The sequence below is a fragment of the Nicotiana tabacum genome, chromosome 10 (assembly GCF_000715075.1).
Source record: "Nicotiana tabacum cultivar K326 chromosome 10, ASM71507v2, whole genome shotgun sequence".
Taxonomy (NCBI): domain Eukaryota; kingdom Viridiplantae; phylum Streptophyta; class Magnoliopsida; order Solanales; family Solanaceae; genus Nicotiana; species Nicotiana tabacum.
In genome coordinates, this window is record NC_134089.1 from 89,929,880 (window position 1) to 89,953,831 (window position 23,952).

At 39.8% G+C, this 23,952-nt stretch overlaps 1 protein-coding gene across 7 annotated transcripts in view; it reads right to left on the reverse strand.

Moving 5' to 3' along the window:
• Positions 1–702: 702 nt before the first annotated feature.
• Positions 703–23,952, reverse strand: part of LOC142164705 (uncharacterized) — a 28,075-nt gene continuing 4,825 nt past the window's right edge. Inside the window, exons 2-3 of one of the 7 annotated variants that reach the window (XR_012695629.1) lie at positions 8,108–8,188; positions 703–885 (exon numbers count right to left, since the gene is read on the reverse strand). Coding sequence is in view for 2 of the 7 variants with exons in the window: in XM_075223117.1 (XP_075079218.1) it covers positions 18,706–19,608 (903 nt within the window). In the remaining 5 variants the exon portion in view is untranslated. Of the gene's footprint in view, positions 886–8,039; positions 9,860–18,042; positions 21,090–23,952 lie in introns of those variants that run through there. The other 6 variants (XR_012695627.1, XR_012695630.1, XR_012695628.1 and 3 more) reach the window with 6 other exon arrangements.

Genomic DNA, 23,952 nt, shown 5'->3' on the forward strand with positions numbered 1-23,952 from the left:
CCGGGAGAAGGTGTTAGGCATTCCCGAGTTCCGTGGTTCTAGCACGGTCGCTCAACTGTTATATTCGGCTTGATTATCTGATTTTATACAAATATGAACTTATGTGCAAATTTTATCTTTTAACCGCTTTATTATTATTGTTTTTAAAAGAAATGTGAACATCGCTTAAAACACATCTTTGGACTGCGTCACATGAAATGCACCCACAATCCGGAACACATTTTATTTGATGTTTTGAGATTTGGATATGGGTCGCATGAAATGCACACCCAGGCTTAAGAAAGTAAAATATTAAACATGCGCCTAAAGAGACTATCGCGTTATTATTTTGGGAAGGCCGTGAAATTCGCTAAACGGTCCTTCCGAATTCTAATTAAACCATACATTTTGTGAGGGCCCCGCAATCTATACGTTTTATTTGGCGAGGCTCGTCTCATTTTTATTTTAAAGGATAAACCTACAATGACTATATTTTCTATTAAGTTCGTATCTAAAATAAAAGAAAATCTCTTAATTATTTACATGCTGAAAAACGTAACTTATTAGTTATTAGTTTACGGCTAATGCAAATGGAAAATTGTGATCGAGTTTGTACAAAGAAAAACTGCTATCATTTTTATATTCTGTTATTCAATAATACTAGAACATGAGATTGACCATAATATTAAAACAAATTAATTATTCTCCGATTAATTTAAACTAACATTATTAGATGAAGAAAGTATACATATGCAACCTCATTATTCATTAATCATTCAACTACATCTTATACGAAGAAAGAAAATTTTTATTCAAACACAAATCCAAACAAAAGGAATTCAACAAGAACCGGAGCCTGATTAATATTTCATTTTCGCTTCAAACCGAGAGTGTACAATTGTGTACCTGGAAACGGCAATACAAGAAGAAACGAAGTAGGAGTCAGCAGCAATAATACCACAGCAACAGCAGATTCAGCAACACCACAAAACCAGTAACAACCAGTAGAATAAACCAGTAACAGATTGAAAATTCAGCAATACCAAAGTGCAATTGTAGTCAAAGCAGAAGAGAGACGGATACAAGATGCAGTAGTTTACTGCTTTTGAATGACGCTTGAGAAAGGCAAACGGAAATTATTCAAGTGAAAGTTCAAATTGCATTTCTCTTTGACTCACAAAATGTTTCAAGCCTTCTAGCTCTCAAGTGTAAAAAGTCTCTCAATAATAACCTCTAAGTTTTTCTCAAATCTGTTCAACCTTTTTTCTCTCAATGTTCAACTTAAAAACTCTCTAAAGTCCTCTATTTCAAGTCAAAAATGACTCTATATATAGCAAGACAAGTCTTCAATTCCCAACCCCAAATTATTCCCCCAATGGCATGCTTTGTCCCACTACTTAATGTTTTCTTTATTTTAAATATTGTCCCCCATGCCTACATTAAATAAATACAAGATTCTCAACCCATTACAATATGTTCCCCATGCCTACATTAAACAAGTACAAGATTCCTCCCCATTATGTTTTGTCTTGTCCCCCATTATATTAAACAAGTACATCAAAAACTCCACCCCATTATATTTGTCCCCCATGCTTAACATAAAGAATCAAAATAATGTTCAATTACCAAACTACCCCTCCGACCTTATTGCAATTACAAATCTACCCCCGAATGCAATGCAATTTACCAAATTACCCCTCTGCTCTGAACAATCAATTAATCATAACTTGACCAAAATATAGTCAAGATGACCAATTTCTCAACAATCTTCAACAACAGTTATATGAACACGATGAACAACACAACTCAAAATTAATGGAAATAAATTAACCATATCGGGAACCAATCCTGGTTAATTTAGACCATGAATGTATGAGCAAGGATACAACAATACAAACAACAATATGCATGATTCAAATTAAATCAACAAATCGCAAACAAAGATAAACTCCCATTAAATCACTGGATTTAAACATGAACTTCAAACCAAGACGAACATGAATTAAATCTATTTTTAAGCAACAAACATGACGGATTCACATGACTCAAACAACACTAATAATTTCTGAAAAATACATAACAACATGAAACAAATTAAAGAAATAATTAATTAAATTTCAATTTGAATCTAACAAACATAAAACTAACAAATATTCACTTAAACAATAATACAAACATGAAATAAACATGAAAAATAACTAATTAACTTCCATTTGAAATCTGAAAATTAATTCAACAAAAACACATGAACATGAACAAATCCAAAAATCAAATATCTAAACATAGACATGAACAAAACAAACATTTGCTGATTTTAGATTCGAAAATATCAAAACAAAAATATGGACAAAATAAAACTCAAAAACTACTAACCGGATCAAACAACGACGAATTCGATTGTATGGACTGTTTCGACGAACCTCAGATGGGAATAAATTTGTCCGGACTCAACGACGAACTCAACGATTTTTAAACTTGGCGAACTCAAAACTACGCTCGACGACCTCGACTAAAACTCGACCAAACGAGATGGTCGAATCATGTTTTGGGACTGAATGCGACCTTGACTAAAACTTGGGACTGAAGACTGGACTCGACCAAAAGAAGATGAAGAAGGCGTTGGACGTAGCAGCTGCTACAGTGACGACGGAGCAGTGACAGCAGCCACGGCGGACTGCTTGTTATCGTTCATGGTGAAGCAGCTCGATGGGTCCGTTTGGCTCAAGGACGTCGAGCAGCTGCTCGTCGAGGAGGAAGGCTATGGCGGACAGCAGTAGCTCGGAGGTGACACAGAAACTGTGCACGCGTGGGGGACTGTCGGACTGGTTTGAGTGGTGTCCACGTGGGTTCGACGGGTAGTAGCAGTTGGAGGCCGACGACGATGAGAAGGCAACTGCGGCTGGTTGGAGATGACGAAACATTGGCAGCTACCATGTGAGAGCATCGAAGCTCAGCCATGGTTGGACATGGCAGAAGCTCGAATGGGGACGATGAAGTGGATGACGGGGAAGATGTGCTCGTGTGAATGTGTTGATGCAGCTGTGTGTGTGTGCGTCGATGAGGAGCTTGGAGGTGGAGGGTGATGAAGCTTGGTGAGGGCAGCCATGGCTGTGTAAATGGAGATGGAGAAGAAGAGAGTAAGAGAAGGGGCGGGTAGTTTTTTAGGTTTTTTACGGTTTTTTCGTTTGTCTTTTGTTTTGTGTTTTGACAAAATGAAGAAAGGGTGTTGGGTTAATGGGTCAATGGGGCGGACCGGGTCGACCCGGTATGAAGTGGACTGGGTTATGGAGAAGATTGGGCAATTTTTTGGGCCTTTGGCTTACAATTGAAGAAGTGGCCCAATCCGATTTTTCTTTGTATATTTGTTCTCTTTTCTTCTTTTATTTTCTAAAACTAAATTATAAAAATACTTAAATTATTATTAAGAATAAAATTAAGTTATAAAAGCGCAAATTAACTCCCAATAACAATTAACGCACAATTAAGTAATAATTAAACATAAAATTGTTCATTTGGACATTAAATGCTAAAAATGCAAAAGATGCCTATTTTTTGTAATTTTTGATTTTTGTAAAAGTAATTTTAATTACTAACAATTGTAGAATTAAATCCTACATGCAAAATGCGACATATTTTTGTATTTTTTATTAATTTAACAAATAAGCAAACACAGACAAATACAAATAATTATCCAAAAATATCACAAAATACTCAAAATTGCACACCAAGGAAAATCATTTTATTTTGAATTTTTTTGGGAGTGATTCTCATTTAGGGTAAAAATCACGTGCTTACAATTATCTGCTTTTATTTTTCGCTGCATATGATTTAACTGTACAAGTTTATTTGTTAGTCTGGTCCTAGCCTCGTCACTACTTCGCCGAGGTTAGGCTAGGCACTTACCAGCACATGGGTAGGTTGTGCTAATACTACACTCTATACTATGTGCAGATCGTGGTACCGGAGCATTTGGACCACAGTGAGGTTGCTGCCTTCAGTCCAACAGGCGACCCAAGGTAGTCTTGCAAGCGTCCGCGGGCCTTGGCGTCTCCTTCTATCATTTCTTTTTCTGTTTTTACTTATTCAGAGATAGATTCGTGTATTTCTATTCAGACCTTATTTGTAGTATTCTTAGACAGTCTGTGAAATTGTGACACCAATTCTGGTTAGTTATCTTTAAGGATTTGTATTGGTAATATTTAAATGGTTATATCATGTTCTTCCGCTTATTAAATTTCGTTGTTTACATAATATTGATTCTTAATTGTTAATGGATTAAAATGGAAGAAGGGTGATGAATTTATAACACTCAGCTTGCCTAGCTTTCATGAGTAGACGTCATCATAACTCCCGAGGGTGAGAAATCCGGATCGTGACATACATACTGGAATTACACTGTCAGATATATTCCATCTATATTGGCAGATTCAAAATTTTGCCTATGAAATGCACGGAATGCCAATGTGTGAGGAAAGTGAAAAAAATTATGTGTAAAGAAACCTTTTGGCAGAGCTCGTATGAAATCATCTTTTAATTTCTGCAACAATCATTTTAAAGTCAGCTCTGGCAAATTTGCAGTAAGATATGCCAGTAAATCTAACCCATTATTTGGTTGTTCCAATTTCTTCAAGGAAAAAAATTGTGAAAAAGGATGAGGATAAGACGCTTTGTCGGCCTAGAAGAATTGAAACACGGGGAAATTTAGCAAATACCCATCCCATGAAAAATAATTACCCGCCACTACCCATGCCTTGTAACGACATGGACAATCGTTTCGAGTATTATAGTCTTGTTCCCTCATTTATTGCTTATTTTATGTTTATTTGTGGCTATGTGACTTTCCGGAGTGGTTGGTTTGGTTCCGAAGATGTTTCGGAGTGAATTGGGATACTTAGTCCCAAGGTTAGAAGTTTAAGTTGAAAGAGTTGACCGAGTTTGACTTTTATGTAGAAGACTCAAAAATGGAGTTTTGATGGCTCCAATAGCTTCGTATAATGATTTTGGACTTAGGAATATGTTCGGATATTGATTTGGAAGTACGTAGGTCGTTTTGGCTTGAATTTACAAAAGTTGGAAAGTTGAAGGTTTGGAAGGTTGAGAAGTTTGACCGAGAGTTGACTTTGTTGATATGGGTTTCCGATTTGAGTTATGGGATTTGGAATAGGTCCGTTGTGTCATTTATGACTTGTGTACAAAATTTGAGTTCAATCGGAGTTGGTTTGGTATGTTTCGACATTAGTTTTAGAAGTTGGAATTTAAATAATTCATTAGGCTTGAATTGGGGTACGATTTATGATTTCCATGTTGTTTGATGTGATTTGAGGGTTCTGCTAGGTTTATATCATGTTTTAGTACCTGTTGGTTTGTTTGGACTTTGGATGAGGTCACGGGGACTCAGATGTGATTCGAATCATGTTCGCCTTCATTTTGGACTTTGTGGACTATTGACTTCGCTGTTTCTAGTTTCCTTATATGCGTTCGCGAGGGAAGAGTCGCGATCGCGAAGGATCTTTAGTGACTGGAAAAAAGTTGTGCATCACGTTTACGAGACAGGGGATGCATTCGTAGGACAGGGGACACGTTCGCGAAGGTTGAAGTAGTTTGTACATCGCGAACGTGTGAAGAGAGTCGCGTTCGCGTAGAAGGAAATTAGGTTTTGTGACTAGCAGACGTTTATTCTTCACGGTCGCGAGGACTGGACTGCAATCGCGAAGCTTTAAGGTATTGGTCATTGCGTTCGCGATGTGGCTATCGCGTTCACCTAGAAGGTTTCATCAATTGGTATCTTTTGTGCTTCGCGAACACGAGGCATTTTCCGCGTTCGCGAAGAGGAACATCTGGAAGCAGATTTATAAACCCAAATCGAGGGTAGAGTTATTATTTCATATTTTAAGTTGTCGAGCTTGGTTTTGGGCGATTTTGGAGGGGATTTTCATGTATTGGATCCGTGTAAGTATTTTTTTTATTTGGATGTGTTAATATTTCATGATTCGATCTTCGTTTTTAGCATTTAATTAGTGAATTAAAGTGAAGAAATGGGAGATTTTGTGAAAACTTTTCAAAAATGAAAAATGGAGGTTTGAAGGTTGAAATAGGATGATTTTGGTATGGTTGCTCATAATCGAATGGGTGTTCAAAATTTGTGAATTTTATCTGGTTCTGAGGTGCGGGCCCAGGGTTGACTTTTTGGGTTGACTTTTTTATTTTGATAAAGATCAAAATTATACTGTATAAATTTGTTTCTTACGGCATTATTTATTGATATTGAGTTGTTTGTGACTAGACTCGAGTCGCTCTGAGGCCGATAGGCGTGGAAAGGACTTGTTGGAGTTGTGATTTGCGCCTTCTAAGGTAGGTAACACTAGAATTGAGAGTATTTATCCCTGGAAAACGTATTATATTATGTTAGGGAGGTGCACAAGCTATATGACATGCGTGTAGATGCGCACCGTGGTAATTATGATCCGGTTGATTCTTTGGTACTGTGTTGTTAAATAGTCGTGTCCCGTCCGTGAAATCCTTACTTGTTAGAGTAATTGGACTTTTATTCATGTTAGAAATTATGTTTAGGCTATGTGCTTATTATGTTGAGACCCACTGAGGTTATTTCTGCTGTATTGAGTTATCTGCTTTAACTGCAATTATGTACTCAGTCATGATTCTTCATTTGCATATCATATCTCAATCTCTGTTATCATTTACTACTGCATCACATGTTATCATTGTTTGGACTGAGTGGTACGAGATTGTGAGCCCTTGAGACTTGAGAGATTGATGACTGAGGTGGGCTTAAGATCCGGATTATAAGTGTTATTATTGTCACACCTCCTTTTTTACCACTCAAGGGGGTATAAGGGAGTTTTTTTCCAATTAAAGTGATATAAATCAAAATGGGATTATTTTATTTAAATTTTTTAGAGTCGTCACTTGGAATAATTTATTTTTGGTGTCCCAAGTCACCGGTTTATTTTTAAATCCCAAATCAAGGAAATTTTTGACTTTATTTAAAAGTTTGCGAACCAGAAATTCTAGATAAGGAATTCTGTTAACCCGGAAGAAGGTGTTAGGCATTCTCAGGTTCCGTGGTTATAGCACGATCACTTAATAATTTATACTTGGCTTATATTGTTTAACTACTCATTTTAGGACCTATGCGCATTTATCTCTTTAACCGCTTTTAGTTGCTTGATTATTCGTAGTTAAAGAATTATCTAAAAAAACGAGTCACGTGTACGTGTACTCATTTCATTTGGCGCGTAAAAAATCATGTCACACGTATGTATCCACAATTAATCACGCTTTATTAATATTAAGAAAGTTTGGTCGAAGTTCCGCGAAAGCATACCTTGATTTTTTTAGAATCATAATTATGTCACGCGTACGTGTACACAATCATGATGATAGATTAAGCAGCATGCCGAAAGCATTCTAGCGATTGAAATATTTGATGTCCATTAATATGCCAAGAATGGGCTAACTACATGTACTTTGGAAAGATTGGGCAGTTTAAAGAATGAGACTTGCTACAATATTCTGTAATTCTCAGATAATAGAGCACATAGTCCTTAATTCATATTAACACATAACAAAGACAAAGCAATTTTTTTTTGTTCGATATAGTTGCACTTCGAAATATTTTTTTTTTTTAGACTCTCCAATAAATATGCAACAATCAGCAAATAATATTATGGGGACAAACAACTCACACCTACAAAATGGTCTACTACAAGGAAAAGCAAGGTCAGCTAGTTTAAATCTCAATCTATTGGTACATGTTCAACTTCATAAGAAATTTACAATATCAGCAGTAAATAATTCTCATGCGCACCAAGATGACAGCTATGAACTTTGAGTACGGAAAATCAATCTAATTCTTTATTGTTTTGATACTCCCATAGTTCAAAACCAAGTTACATCATCAATTTCTAACAACTTATTTCATAGCTGAACAACATCATACATGATTTACACCCACTACAAAAGAAACTTGGCATTCAAAGTATACTAATCTCAAATTTCATGAAAGAGTTTCAGTCCAAAAAATCGAGAACATATCAATATATAACACCAAACAATCAGATTTTTATTTTATAGATTTGGTATATAATTACACAAGAATCTGACATACCCGATAATAGGAAATCGGCAGAAATCGGCCCAAAACAAATCTGAAATAGCCTCGACTAGAGCTCAGCAACAATTCCAACAGCTATCCGCAAAATTGAAGACCAAATCAGCTTGCCAAAAATCCAGAAATAACGAAAAATTTTCTAATGTTTATAGCTTAAAGCCGAATTGGGAACCAACGCTTAATTGCAAATCCTATTGTCTGTAGGGGTGAAGAACATGATAACAAAAGTTTCAGTAGAAAAGGATTACATTTGTATCCAAAATGAGGAAAAAGACAAGAACACATTGCCAAATTATTTTTTAATGAACTCTAGCTATAAGGTTGAGACGAGAAAAAGCAACATTTTGCTCTTGTGGATCTTCTGAATCCTCAAATAGTTCCATAAATCCAAATGATTCTGTCAAGGTACATGCCGAAGAAAAAATAGGAAAGGCTTTTGACTGTTTTGGAGAGGGGAAAGAGCTGCGAGGTTTTTCTCTCTACGAGGGGGGGGAGGGATCTCTTAGCCGTTGCTAAAGGGAATTCGGAAGGTCCTCTCCCTGTTTTAGGTCTCTTCATGTGTTTTTTATATAAGAGTATAGGAGGTAGGAGTTTAATAAAGGGGAATGGGTATTTGGGTAGTGAGCTGAGATTGTATGGGCTTGGGTAATTTGGGATTTTTTGGCTTCAAATTAAGCTGGCCCAGACGAAATTGAAAGACCAAATCTACTTCTTTTTTTATTTTTCCTTTTATTTCAAAAATCTATTTGAATTAGCTAAACAAGCTAAATAAAATTCTAAATTAGGCTCTACCTTAAATTATTTTGTAAAGTTAATCTTACTTATTTTTACTAAATTAAAACTAATTAATTTAAAACTAAAAGCTAAAATGTGGATATGACTATTGTAGTAATTTTTTGTGATTTTTTTTTAATGAATGCAATTAAACTATGAAATTAAATTCCTAAATGAAAATTAAACCTAAAATGGCATGAAATTAAAATGTGATATTTTTTTATGATTTTTCTATGATTTAAAAATATTAAAAATTCATGAAATGCAACTAAATAAAGAAAAACTTCTAAAATCCCTCAAAAATTATTTTTGGTCTATTTTTAGGAGTTATTTTCATGCGGGGCAAAAATTAGGTGCTCACAGCTGCCCCTCTTTGCTCGGAAACATGAAGAGTTTTCGGGCAAAGATAAAGTGAGCAACTACGAGCAATTTTTGCCCATTTGAAACTCCATTTGGAAGCATTTTGAAAGAGTTTGACCGAACCTTGCTTCGAAGGTTGCCTACATATCCTTGGCTATAAAAGAATCAAGTCGGTGTAGTTCTGGAAGTTTTGGTAGCTGGGACTACCGGAAAACTGTGATTTCACTATTGTTGCTATTGTTTCTTCTTGCTGAGCTCCTTATTACACCGAAATAAAAGATGAGAATCTAAACTAGCTAAGTATATCAACTACGAGTTACAAGATTCCTATCTATAAACCTTCTAAAGCTTGATCTTGAGTCTTGGATGGTTCTTCCTACAGACTCTAATCTGAATCTTGATGCTCGTTAGCTGCAACCGCTGGTTCACTCTTCTTCAGCTTTTCGGATCAAGGCGGGACATGCGAAGTTTGTGACTTCAACCAAATTTTGAGTAGTCCGCATTTTTATCCGCTTCTACACTCAGAGTTCAACTTCTTTTCTTTTCTTTTTTTCTTTTATTTGGGTTGAAACTTCTTCTTTTGGTCATCTCGAACCTTGTGTCTTGAGGTATAACCTGCTCAGACACCAAAACAAACAAACGAACAAACTTTTCTGCCCCAGTTTTCACTAGAAAAATTTTGTGAGTTATTGTAACAAAATCTAAACTATTTCTTTATTGAAAGCAATTAAAATCGGGATTGTGTATCCTTGGGAAAAAGAGATTAGGGAGTGGAGCCCTATATCTATAATGAAATCAACTATGGATCGAGGGCCCTAAGTTAGAAAGATTACCAGGTTATGCTAGAAAAAATGATCGGGTTATGCCGGAAAGGTCCTCAGATTATGCCGAGAAAGGTCATCAGGTTATGCCGGAAAAGAAAAAGGTCCTCGGGTTATGCCGGGGAGAGTCATCGGGTTATGCCGGAAAAGAAAAAGATCTTCGGGTTATGCTGGAAAAGAAAAAGGTCCTCTAGTTATGCTATAGAGGTCCACGGGTTATGCCGGGGCAGTCATCAAGTTATACCGAAAAAGAAAAAAGGTCCACGGGTTATGCTAGGAAAGTTATCGGGTTATGTCGGAAAAGAAAAAAGGTCCTCGGGTTATGCCGGGGAGGTCCTCGGGTTATGCCGGGGAGGTCCTCGGGTTATGCTGGGGAGGTCCACGGGTTATGCCGGGAAAGTCATCGGGTTATGCCTGAAAAGAAAAAAGGTCCTCAGGTTATGTTGGGGAGGTACATGGGTTATGCCGGGAAAGTCATCGGGTTATGCCGAAAAAGAAAAAAGGTCCTCGAGTTATGCCGGGGAGGTCCAAGGGTTATGCCGAGAAAGTCATCGGGTTATGCTGGAAAAGAAAAAGGTCTTTGGGTTATGCCGAGGAGGTCCACGTGTTATCTCGGGAAAGTCATCGGATTATGTCGGAAAAGAAAAAAGATCCTCGGGTTATGCCGGGGAGGTCCACGGGTTATGCCAGGAAAGTCATCGGGTTATGCCAAAAAAGTAAAAAGGTCCTCGGGTTATGCTTGGGAGGTCCACAGGTTATGCCGGGAAAGTCATGGGGTTAAGCCGGAAAAGAAAAAGGTCCTCGGGTTATGCCGGGGAGGTCCACGGGTTATGCCGGGAATCAACTAGGGAGTGGAACCCTGTAATGGAAAAGACTACCAGGTTATGTTGGGAGCGACTAGGGAATGGGACCCTATGTTGAGAAAACGTAACTAGAGATTGGGGACCCTAGTCTACCATGATTTTGAATCTTTCTTCTTCTTGTTTCCATTTAATTTTTAATACCTTATTCAAGAGAATGCATGAAGAGTTTGAAAGGGACTTCCCTTTTTGGGTTAACTTCTGCTGTAGGACCATTCTGGTCTCTGTGCACCTTGTTTCTATTGCACCTGCTTCTTGGGAGGTTATCTTAGATTGCACCTGTTTTCAAATCAAAGAACAATTTGTCAGTTTGAAATGGTGGTTGGTTTTATGGCCTTGATTGTTTTGATCTTGGCCCAACTCTTCTGATGAAAACCTCTATTGTTTGCTGGCTTTCTGGAGATCGATCTCTCTTCTAAAACCAAGGATCTTGACTTTCCAAAATTTCACATGATGGTTCACTCGTGTGGGACTTTGGCCTTTTCATCTTATTTTGCCTTTATGGGTACTTGACTTTGGATTTCTTTCCTTTTCAATAAATTTGGACCTAGAGCATCGGCCATCATGGCCAGTCGAGATCGACTTGATGTACCTGCTGAGGCTGGGTGCTTTTCTTTGCATTCGGATTTTGTCAAGCAGAATCCTATAAAACCAATCTTGCCATCTTTTCTTAGTACTAGTTTTCAAAGAAGGATTAGACCGAAAGGGACTCAAAGAAAAGTAAACAAAGGATAGGATAATGAATTTTAACAAGCGTCCCTTTCGGGGGAAAGAAAGGACTTATGTGGAGTGCATGCAGACTTCAATAGACATGACATGCTTCTTGGACTGGATACCCGACCTGTGCAACTATCCAACTTCTCATAAACCCATTATGACCCGTATTTTAAAACCGGAAAACCTTACCAGGACTCTTTCAGTGCCAATAGTTGTAAGGCATTCCTCCTTTTCGATCAACGGCGCCCTTTTTGGATTTTCGCCAATTGACGTCTCTCACTTCTCTTCTCAACGTCGCCTTATAGTGCTCTTTGCGAGTTTTCACTAACAAGACTCTCTCACTTTTAGTTCTCTGCTCACCATTGCCTTACGGTTCCCATGTGGGTTTTTACCAATAAGACTCTCTCATTTTATTTCTCTCATCTGGTTGTATCGGATCCAAGCAGCCACATTCTCCGATTCTTGAACATTCTCACCGCTTGATCAGAAGGACTTGAACAGGATTTAGGGTAAAAAGAGTTTGGATTGAATTACAACTTTGGAACCTTTCTGGCGAACCGTCGCCGAACCATTATAACATCTGCCCCAGTTTCACTTTTGGGGGAAAATTGGATTTTTATTTTGGTGTGACTGAACCCCAGAGAGAGGCTGCCTACGTATCCTTTCGGAATCAAGTCGAACGTAGTTTAGGAAAACTTAATTTTTTGATTTGATTTTTGATGATTTTTTTTTACATCCGTTTTCGGATTCCAAAGAGGGTAATCAAAGAAAAGTAACCGGCTCAAAGGGTTGGCAAAGGATTGGAGTGTTTGGGGTAGCGAGAATGAAAGCCTTTGTCATCCCAATCGGATAGTATTGGTACCACAAAAAGGGTTAAACTTAATACCTTTTGACCGCGTCTGCATTTATAGCTGTTTCAGGGTCATTTCCTTCAACTCCTAGGTATAACGCCCCTTTTGGCAATAGTTTTCTTATAATGTATGGACCTTCCAGTTTGGAGCGAACTTTCCTTTTGCTTCCTGGTGGTGAGGGAGAATACGCCTCAAAACGAGTTGCCCCACTTCAAAGTTCCTAGGCCGCACTTTCTTATTGTAGGCACGGGCCATTCTTTGTTGATACAATTGCCCGTGGAAAACTGCGGCCATTCGCTTTTCATCGATTGGGGTTAACTGTCCAGACGGGTTTTGACCCACTCGCTGTCCTCAATCTTAGCTTCAACAACGATCAGAAGAGAAGGGATTTCAACTTCTATAGGTATCACGGCTTCAGTGCCATAAACCAATAGATATGGGGTTGCTCCGACTGATATGCGCACAGTTGTGCGATATCCCAACAATGCAAACGGCAACTTTTCATGCCATTACCTGGAAATTTGGATCATCTTCCTAAGAATCTTCTTGATGTTTTTGTTTGCTGCTTCAATGGCACTGTTGGCTTTGGGCTGATAAGGGGTAGAGTTCCAATGTGTGATCTTGAATTGTTTGCATATCTCCCTCATCAAATGACTATTCAAGTTCGCAGCATTGTCCGTAATGATAGTTGTAGGGATGCCAAAATGGCAAATAATGTTGGAGTGCACGAAATCTACTACTGCTTTCTTAGTGACAGCTTTGAGAGTAATTGCTTCAACCCACTTTGTGAAGTAGTCGATAGCAACCAATATGAATCTATGCCCATTTGAAGCTTTTGGCTCGATTTTCCCAATGACATACATACCCCAGGCAACGAATGGCCACAGTGCTGACATAGGATGCAGTTCTGTAGGTGTTGCATGAATCAGGTCACCGTGTACCTAACACTGATGACATTTCCGGACAAAACTGAAGCAATCTTTTTCCATAGTCATCCAGTAATAGCCTGATCGAAGCATTTTCTTTGCCAGGATGTATCCATTCATGTGGGGTCCACACACTCCTGCGTGCACTTCATGCTTGATTCTTCCGGCCTCTTCGGCATCCAGACATCTTAACAAATTGAGATTTGGAGTCATTTTGTACAACACCTCCCCGCTCAAGAATAAACAATTGGCAAGCCTTCTAATGGTTCTCTTTTGGTCTCCATTGGCTTGCTCGGGATATTCTTTCATTTTCAAAAATCTCTTGATATCATAGTACCATGGTTGAACATTTGGTTCCACCTCAACCGTATGGCAGTAACCATGCCTTTCTCGGATTTGGATTTCTAGAGGGTCAATGTGAACATTGCCTGGATATGGAAACATCGAGGCCAAAGTAGCGAGTGCATCCGCTAACTCATTGTGGAAACAAGGGATGTACCTGAACTCGACTGACTTGAACCGCTTGCTAAGATCTTCCATATGTTGCCTCTATGGAATAAGCTTGACATCTCGAGTTTCTCATTCTCCCTGAGCTTTTCGGATAATCAAGTCTGAATCTTCCATGATTATCAATTCTTCCACATCTTGGTAGATTGCCATATTCATGCCCATAATGCAGGCTTTATACTCGGCAGTGTTGTTTGTGCAGAAAAACTGAAGTCGAGTTGTGGCTGGATAGTGTTGATCCGTGGGTGAGATCAAAATTGCCCTAATCCCGACACATTTTGCGTTCATAGCTCCATCAAAGAACATTTTCCAAGCATTGGTGTCTTCTGATGTTACCTCAATTGAATTCACCTCCTCATCCGGGAAGTAAGTACTTAAGGGCTGATATTCATCATCAACAGGGTTTTCAGCTAGGTGATCTTCTAAAGCCTGGGCTTCCATTGTTTTGCGGGTGACAAAGACTATGTCAAATTCAATGAGCAGGATCTGCCATTTTGCTAAACTCCCTATGGGCATCGGCTTTTGCAATATGTACTTTAAAGGATCCAGTCCGGTGATGAGGTAAGTGGTATAGGCCAACAGGTAATGCCTAAGCTTCTAAGTGACCCAAGTTAGGGCGTAGCAAGTCCTTTCTAACAAAGTGTATTTGGCTTCGTAGCTAGTGAACTTCTTGCTCAGATAGTATATTGCCTGCTCCTTCTTCTCGGTCATATCATGTTGCCCAAGGACATATCCGAAGGAATTTTCCAAGACTGTCAAATACAAAAACAAAGGCCTCCCAGGTTCAGGTGGGACCAAGACTGGCGGATTCGACAGATAATCTTTGATTTTGTTGAAGGCTTCTTGACACTCATTTGTCCATTTAATTGTTGCATCTTTCTTCAACAGCTTAAATATGGGTTCACATGTGGATGTCAATTGAGAAATGAAACGACTGATGTAATTCAACCTTCCCAAGAGGCTCATGACCTCTTTCTTAGTTCTCAGAGGAGGCAAATTCCGAATAGACTTTATCTTTGTTGGATCTAGCTCGATGCCCCTCCGACTGACGATGAATCTCAAAAGTTTCCCAGACATAACTCCAAATGCACATTTAACCGGGTTTAACTTCAGATCATACTTGCACAAACGCTCGAAGAACTTTCTCAGGTCCCGAACATGGTCGTCTTGTGTCCTAGATTTGATGATCACATCGTCCACATATACCTCGATTTCTTGGTGTATCATGTCATGAAAGATGGTAGTCATAGCCATCATATAAGTTGCCGCAGCATTCATCAAAGCAAAAGGCATGACCCTGTAGCAATAGGTGACCCAGGGTGTGGCGAAGGATGTCTTTTCCGCATCTTCTTCATCCATCAAGACCCGATGGTACCCAGCATAACAATCCATGAAAGATTGTATCTAATGTTTGGCACAATTATCAACGAGGATGTGGATGTTTGGCAAACGGAAGTTGTCCTTGGGACTTGCTTTGTTCAAGTCTCGATAGTCGACATACACCCAAGTCTTCCCATCTTTCTTTGGCACTGGGACCACATTAGCCAGCCATGTGGTGTATCGAACCACTCGGATCACCCCCGCCTTCAACTGTTTTAAGACCTCTTCTTTGATCTTGTTACTGATATCGGTTTTGAACTTCCTCTATTTTTACTGGACATGGGGGTGATCGGGGTAAGTCGGCAACTTGTGGACCACCAAATCGACACTTAACCCTGGCATATCATTGTAGGACCAAGTAAACACATCTTTGAATTCAAACAATAGTTGGATCAGTACATCCCTAGTTCTTTCATCTGTGTGAATGCTTATCATGGTTTCTTGGACCTCTTCTTAACTACCCAAATTTACTAGCTCGGTTTCATTTAAATTTGGCTTAGGCTTATTCTCAAATTGTTCCAATTCTCGATTTATTTCCCTAAAAGTCTCTTCTTCATCATATTCCGGTTCTTGATTCATTATTTTACAATGAGACATCGTGTTTGGATCTGGGCATGAAGTTCGCAAGCATATCATGTTATGTAAAGCCGCATTATTAGAACTGAAAGAAGAAATAAGAAAAAGTAACAAAAATCAGAAAGAATAAAGAGAGAGATTCATGAACGATGAAATATTGATTTTATTTCATTGAATTTTTGAAGATAATAGGGTTTACATTGGAATTTAAAGACAGTAAACTTAAAGAAACATCCGAGTTACACCCTGAAATAACTCGTGATATAGAAAAGGTGGCAAGACTGGACTACCGGGATTCTCGCCTGACTGGGAATGGAGTAGCCTTCCAGTTTTGCAACTTGGCATTGGGCCCCATATACAGCACCTCAGCGGTGCTCGAGCCTTCTCCCGGCTGAACCATGTTGGTTTCATACAACATCTGCCTCACAGCCCCACATATTTCTTCAATTTCCTCGATCGTGAAGGCCTCATCTTCTTCTTTTTTGTTGTACTTGGGCCTGACGAATGTTTTGTAGAGATACGGAACCGACTGAGGTAAAACCCAACCATTGCTCTTTCATTCATTTGCCCATGTCACATCAGCTTCTGTGGCATGAAAACCCACACCGAAAAACTTCTTGCTGGTAGGTAAAGTGATAGATTCTGTGATACCTTGCAATGACGCCCCGAGTCCCTTCCCTTATAACCATGTTTGATCATTTCGGTAGCGACCATAATGGACGCATTTGATAGAAAGGGCTGAGGACACGGGCTTCCCTCCTCACATTGATTTGCGACTACCACCTCGAAAGCTTGATAAACTATATGCTCGCTACCTTCCCTGGCTTAGAGACATGGGACTGACGGGTCCCAGTAAATTAACTGCTCGTCTTCTCTAAGAATCACAATTTCCTGGTCTTCATATTCAAATTTCACCATCTGATGGAGAGTGGAAGGTACGGCCCCTGCCGCGTGAATCCAAGGTCTTCCCAAGAGGAAATTATAAGAAGTGTCCATGTCTAGGACCTGAAATGTCACCTCGAAATCCATAGGCCCAATAGTCAAAATCAAATCGATCTCGCCTATGGTGTCTCTTTTGATGCCATCAAAGGCATGCACACATACATTGTTAGGCCTAATTCTCTCAGTCTCAATCTCCATTCTTTGCAAAGTTGAAAGAGGGCAGACAACACCCGATCCACCATCCACCATGACTCTTTTTACATAGTATCCCTCACATTTAACTATCAGATGGAGGGCTTTGTTATGGGCGGCCCCTTCCGGGGGCAAATCATTCTTGCTAAAGGAAATCCGATTGACGGCGAAGAATCTTTCTACCATCCTTTCCAGTTGTGCAAAAGTGGTTTCAATTGGAATATAAGCTTCATTGAGGGATCTTTATCAACACTTTCTGATGCTCAGTTGAGCTTATCAACAGAGACAAAAGCGAGACCTGAGCAGGAGACTTCCGGAGTTGGTCAATTATCTCGTAGACCGCAGTTTTCATTTTTCGGAAGAACTCCTCTACTTCTTCGACACTAACTAGCTTTTTGATCGGGAAGCGCTTCTGCTTGTCATTGTTCACTTCCTCCAGATTGAGGTATTTCCCGGATGGGTTGGTTTCATTTACTTCCCCTACAATTTCTTTCCTTTTGTATGTCACAATTGCTCTGTTGTAGTTCCAAGGGACTGCAATGGGGTCTTTCATAGGCCTTTGTGGTGCGCGGCTAATGATCACGGGCTCGCTCAAACTAGATGGAATTACTGGTCCTCGTACCACATAAGTCCCTTTGGGTACATACATCTTGGGTCCCTTGTTCTGTTCAAACCTCTTAGGAGGACTCAACGCCAATTGTTCTTTCCTGCTAGCTCGGGGAACACAAAGAATGGCGTCTTTAGGAGGTTCTGCCCCTATTTTGGTTTCCACACTCTTTTCTTCACTTCGAGGGGTGGAGTTACTCTTCTTCTCCCCTTATCTTGCTTCACGATAGCCTTTGGCTTATTTTCCACATCGGTTATGGCAATGATGGCTTTTAAAGCTGGGTCAAACTCTTTATCTTCACAAATCATTCCAATGATTGGATCATTGTTGTGAGCCGGCAATGGGTTGTTGGTCACATTGGGAATCTATTCATCTTTCAGTACTACTGACTTTGCTCTATGAGATTATCAACCGCCCTTTTTATAGTCCAACAGTCTTCAGTGTCATGTCCTTCCACCCCAGAATGATAGGCACATCGGGTACCGGGTCGGTAGGAAGGTGACTCTGGGTTTTGTTTATTCGGGGGTACGGGTTGAAGCAAACCCATTTGGACCAGTTTAGGGAAAAGGCTAGAGTATGATTCACCAATAGGCATGAAATTTGTTCTTCAGGGGGTTCCCGAGCACGGGCATTGTAGGGGAAGTTATTTTATGGAGGTCGGGGATTATACTGAGCTTGGTGGGGAGGGTTATTTCTAGGAGGTGGAGCTCTGTTTTGGTTAAACTATTATTGTGGCCGAGCGTACGGCTGGGCATTCATTACCGCGTAAGACTGGGGGTCAATAGCATAAGCCACATCCTGGTGGGATAATAATGTTGTCGTGCGGTTGGAGGGAAATAACATCTGGGCGGACGAGGGTTTCTCATACCTGAAGCCGCCATTGCTACTTCTTCCTCCTTCTTTCTGTTCGTTACACCTCTAGACCCGCTTTGAATTGCTTGGGATATAGCTCTTATGGCAGATTGGCTCAATATGCACCCTGTTTTCAGACCATTCTCGAACATCTCACCAATCTTGATGGTCTCAGCAAACGGTTTCCCCATTGCAGACATCATATTCTAAAAGTAGTCAGCCTCTTGGGCTTATAGAAAAACACTAACCATTTCTGTTTCATCCATCGGGGGCTTGACCCTGGCCGCTTGTTCGCGCCATTTAACAGCATATTCTCGGAAACTTTCCGATGACTTCTTCTTGAGATTCGACAGAGAATTCCTGTAGGGAGCTATGTCTATGTTATACTGAAATTGCCTGACAAAATCTCGTGCCAGATCATCCCAAATGTGCCAACGAGATATGTCCTGATCCATGTACCACTCGGACGCGATGCCCACTAGACTTTCTCCAAAATAAGCCATGAGGAGCTCCTCTTTTCCACCTGCCCCTCTTAATTGATTGCAATATCTCTTGAGGTGGGCTATGGGATCCCCGTGCCCGTCATACTTTTTGAACTTTGGGGTCTTGAAACCCAGGGGCAAATGCACATGTGGGAACATACATAGATCGGCGTAGGATACACTCTTTTGTCCGCTCAAGCCTTGTATATTCTTAAGGCTCTGTTCCATGCTCCTCATTTTCCGGGTAATTTCCTCTTGCTCGGGGTTCTTTGTAGCCTTCTCCTGTCCCGCGGTAAACTTGTACCGGGGTTGTTGAGGGTAAGAATTGGTGGTGAAATGAGTAGGTTCTGGTGTAAAAGATGGTACTTGGAAAGTGAAGGATGATGGATCAAAGCTTGGCCTGGGAAAAGTGGGTTGCACCGCAACCAAGGTTGGTGGTGCGGTAAATATATTGGAGGCCACTCCCGAAACCACCTGGAGGCGAACCTCAGAAGGTGTTCCGGTGAAGTGAGCTGAGATGGTGGGGTATCCAAGTGGGGTATTTGGGTAATTTATTGGGACGTTGGAATTTCCACTTGCTCTAGGAAGTAACTCGGGGAAACTGGGTATGGCACTTGGCGGCTCTCTACCATTCGACCAGGTTTCCCACATTTCAAGCACGCGGAGGCACAGTGCCCTATTCTCTTTAGTTGCCGCTGACTTTGAGGTTGGGATAACCGATAGTGGGCTCTCTTCTGGGATGGGAATTGTTGGTGGATGACCTTCTGACGATATTTCTACACTGCCCTTAGATCCTGTAAAGTATGGGTGTGAAGCCAGGTTACCACAAACCAACCACCTTAAAACAGATCTTATACTCAACAGTAGACAAACAAACTAGTTAGTTTGAAGCAATTAAAACATAGGGAATCGCACATTAGGGGTGTGATGCACCTATACAGTTAAATGTGTTTCTTATGTTTTGCAATGATTGCATGTCTCATCCCAGCTTTTGTTTATCTCCTCGATTTTCTCTCTTGTTCTTGTTTTCTCTTTTTTCTTTTTGCTTTATTCTTGGTTTTCTCCTTTCATCAATTTCTCTTTTATTTGAGTTATTTAAAAACCACGACCGGATCCGATGAGGATTGCCTATGTATCACGACGCCGCGTGAATCAGATCATCACGTAGTTCAAGGAATAAATGAAATAAATAAAACATTTTTTTGGGTCTTTCAAATTTTCATTAAAACAAGATTTCTATTTTTTCTCTATTACAAAGACTCGATCCTACATACTTGAGAATTGAAAACTAAAACAGACTTGAGACAGACTTTAGGAATGAAAATAAAGACTCGAAAACGGGAAAACAATCAGGAGTACATCAATGCCTCCAATCCTACCCTAGGAACACCAACTGGTCTTGTTGCGGGCCTACGCGTCATGTCATCCTGGAGGCGATAGAGATCATCCATTATCTGGTGAACAAAGATCATGACTGTGGAGAAGAACGTGGACCTGGTCATGTCCTCGTACTCGATGCACTTCATCACAATGTAGTCGGCGATTCTTCTAACCTTTTCCCTGATGATGCCCTTTTCTTGCAACAAACACCCAATCTGCTGAGATCTAGCCTCCAAGACTTGGGTGGTCGTATGGTTCTGCTCTTGCAAATGCTGTAGGTCTCCCTCTAATTGCGCCATCAAAGCGTAGCAATATTTTCTCTTGGATTGTTTAGTCATTTCATCCTCAAGGCTATTAAGCTCATTTTTCTAGCCCATGACCCCTATGTCATATCTTTCCTTTAACTGTCGGACGAAAGTTGCTCGTTCTTCTGCATTTTTGGCCAACTTTGTTCGTACTTTTACTAACTCAGACTCAGTCTTTTGCAAATCATCCTCAAAGTCACGTACATTTTGTGTAAGGCTGTAAATAAGCCTTTCATCTTTCCTGCTTCTGCCCGGGTTCTCAACTACTATTCTCATTTTTTGAACTTGGGCTCGGAGAGCTTCATTTTCTTGGGTCAACCTTCTTCTTTCACCTTCAGCTTCTTGTGCCTGTAGATCATTATTGAATACGACGTTTCTCAATTCTTCTTGCAAAGAGTAGATGATGGCTTGATATTGTTTCTCCTTCTCTCCCCAAGCCAACCTTTTCTGAATTTTATCATCAAAAGCTTGAACATGAGGTCTTTTAGCGAGCCTTTCAGACTCGGTGTGATGACCCGAAAGGTCATCACTTGTTTTAAAAAGAAATTCTACATTCTTAGTTCTTAAAAACCTCTTTTAGCATCACATCGATAAGTATGCGCAGTCCAGGCACATAGTCGGAAAGCCTATATGTGAAAATCGGTGCAAAATTATAATTTGACTATAAAATGAATTAATTTGACTTCGGTCAATGTTTTGGGTAAACGGACCCTGACCGTGATTGGACAGTCCTGGAGGGTCCGTATAAAAATATGGGACTTGGGAGTATGCCCGGAATTTAATTCTGAGGTCCCAAGCCCGAGAAATGAATTTTTAAAGAAAATTATTTTTGAAATGGTTTAAAGGTTTTGGAAATGAATTTTATAAGAACATATTGGTATCGAGCCCATATTTTGGTTCCGGCACCCGGTACTGGTCTTATATATGATTTAAGATAATTCTGTGAAGTTTGATAAGAAACGGAATCCGTTTAACGTGATTCGGACCTTAAATGCAAAAATTTTGATGTTAAAGAAGTTTTGAGAAATTTCATTGATCTTGAGGTTTAATTCGATGTTCATGATGTTATTTTGGTGATTTTATTACGCGAATAAGTCCGTAAGATGTTTTTGAAGTTGTGTGTATATTTGGTTTGGAGGCCCGAGGGCTCGGGTGAGTTTTGGATATGCCACAGGGTGCATTTTGAACTTAGAAAAGTTGTATATTTCAGTTGTGCATAGCAGGCCTGTAGGCTTCGCAAATCGCAAATGCGATATCGCAAATGCGAGTGGCTGATCGCAAATGCGAAGGAAGCCAGGCCAGCTCAGTCTCGCAAATGCAAGATTTCTTTTGCAAATGCGAAAATCCCTGTCCCAGCCTTGAGTCGCAAATGCGATGAAGTTGTCGCAATTCCCAAGTCGCAAATGCGACCAGCTGTTTGCAAATGCGAAGATCCTATTTTTCTAAAGCGAACCCTGTATCGCAATTCCCAAGTTAGCAGAGGTCGGGGTTCGCAATTGCGAACCCCTATTCGCATTTCCCATACCTGTGACCTGCAACTTTATACTTAGACGATTTTAAACTCATTTTTCACATCTTTTCAAAACACAAACTCCTTTGGGCGATTTTCCAAGAACATCTCTTCTTCCAAATCGATTGTAAGTTAATTTTAACTCATTTACTTCAATCATTAACATCTTTTAACATGATTTCAACTTAAAATCAATGATTTTCATGTGGGAAATTGGGTGTTTTGGGTAGAACCTAGGTTTTTCAAAAATTGGGGATTTGGACCTCGATTTGAGGTCTGATTTCAAAACAAATTATATATTTGGGTTCGTGGGGGAATGGGTAATCGGGTTTTGGTTCGAACCTCGGGTTTTGACCATGTGGGCCTGGGGCGGTTTTTGACTTTTTGGGTAAAACTTTAGAAAACTCATTTTTATGCATTGGGATTGATTCATTTGGCATTTATTGATGTAATTAAGTAACTTGTGACTAGATACAAGCGAATTGATGGTGGAATCAAGGGGTAAAGTTATAATTGAATCGTGAATTATGTTCGTTGCATTGAGGTAAGTGTTTGGTCTAACCTTAGCTTGAGAGATTAGGAGTTGTATCCTATTTGCTATTTGCTTCTTGTTGAGTACGACGTATAGGCATGGTGACGAGTATCTATACATTGGTGTCAAGCATGACCGTGAGTCTTATATTGTGATTTTCATGACTTCGTTGTATTATTCATGCCTTGGTGAAGATTTCTATTTGTTGTGTAAAGTTGTGAAAAAAATTGTGACCTATGAACATTGAGGAACGAATTATGAAAGTATAAGTAATAATTGAACCTCTAGAGCGTTGGCTCGAGTTGTATAGTGAATTGTGAAGTAAAAGTGAGAAAGAGGAAAGATCATTATGTCGCCCCCTTGTCGGGATATTGTTTAGTTGTGGTTCCCTGGCATTGTGTTCTTAATGTATATTAAGGATGCTTAGGTTGATGATTCTTTGTGTTGGGTAAGGATTATGGTTATTCTCGTGGAACAAGTTTGATTATAGCTGAGGTAGTTAGATGTTGGAACTAGTTGAGTTATAGTTGAGGTAGTTAGATGTTGGAACAATTTTGGTTATAGCTGAGGTAGTTAGATGTTGTAATAAGTTTGATTATAGCTGAGGTAGTTAGATGTTGTAACAAGTTTGGTTATAGTTGTTTCTCCATTGCCGGGACGTATTTACTTATGCTGTCGAATCCCTTGCCGGGATAGTGTAGACCTTATTGATCCCTTGTCGGGACTCTCGTTATAATTGTAAATATTATATATGGATCGGATTGCACGCCTCAACAATATTATATATGGATCGGGTTGCACGCCGCAACAATATTATATGTGGATCGGGTTGCACGCCGCAATAATATTATATGTGGTTCGGGTTGCACGCCGCAACAAAGATATGATGAGATGGGAGTGGGTGGTACTCCTACCACAAGATATAGTGAAATGGGAGCAGGTGGCATGCCTACCACGAGATACAGGAAATGGGATCGGGTTGCACGCCTGCAACAAAATGTGAAAAGAAAGTGAAATCTGCCTTTGTTTTCCTTATTCATGTTAGTGGTTGGATTTTGATTCCTCAATAATTCTCTTGATATTCTGTTTTTACTTGTTATTCCCCGAAGCATGTTTCCCCCTCCTATCTTTACTTGTTTATTTTTGCTTTACTTCTCGCTTTATATTATATAACTGCACAGGTTTATTTGGTGGTCTGGTCCTAGCCTTGTTACTACTTCGCCGAGGTTAGGCTAGGCACTTACCAGCACATGGGGTCGGTTGTGCTG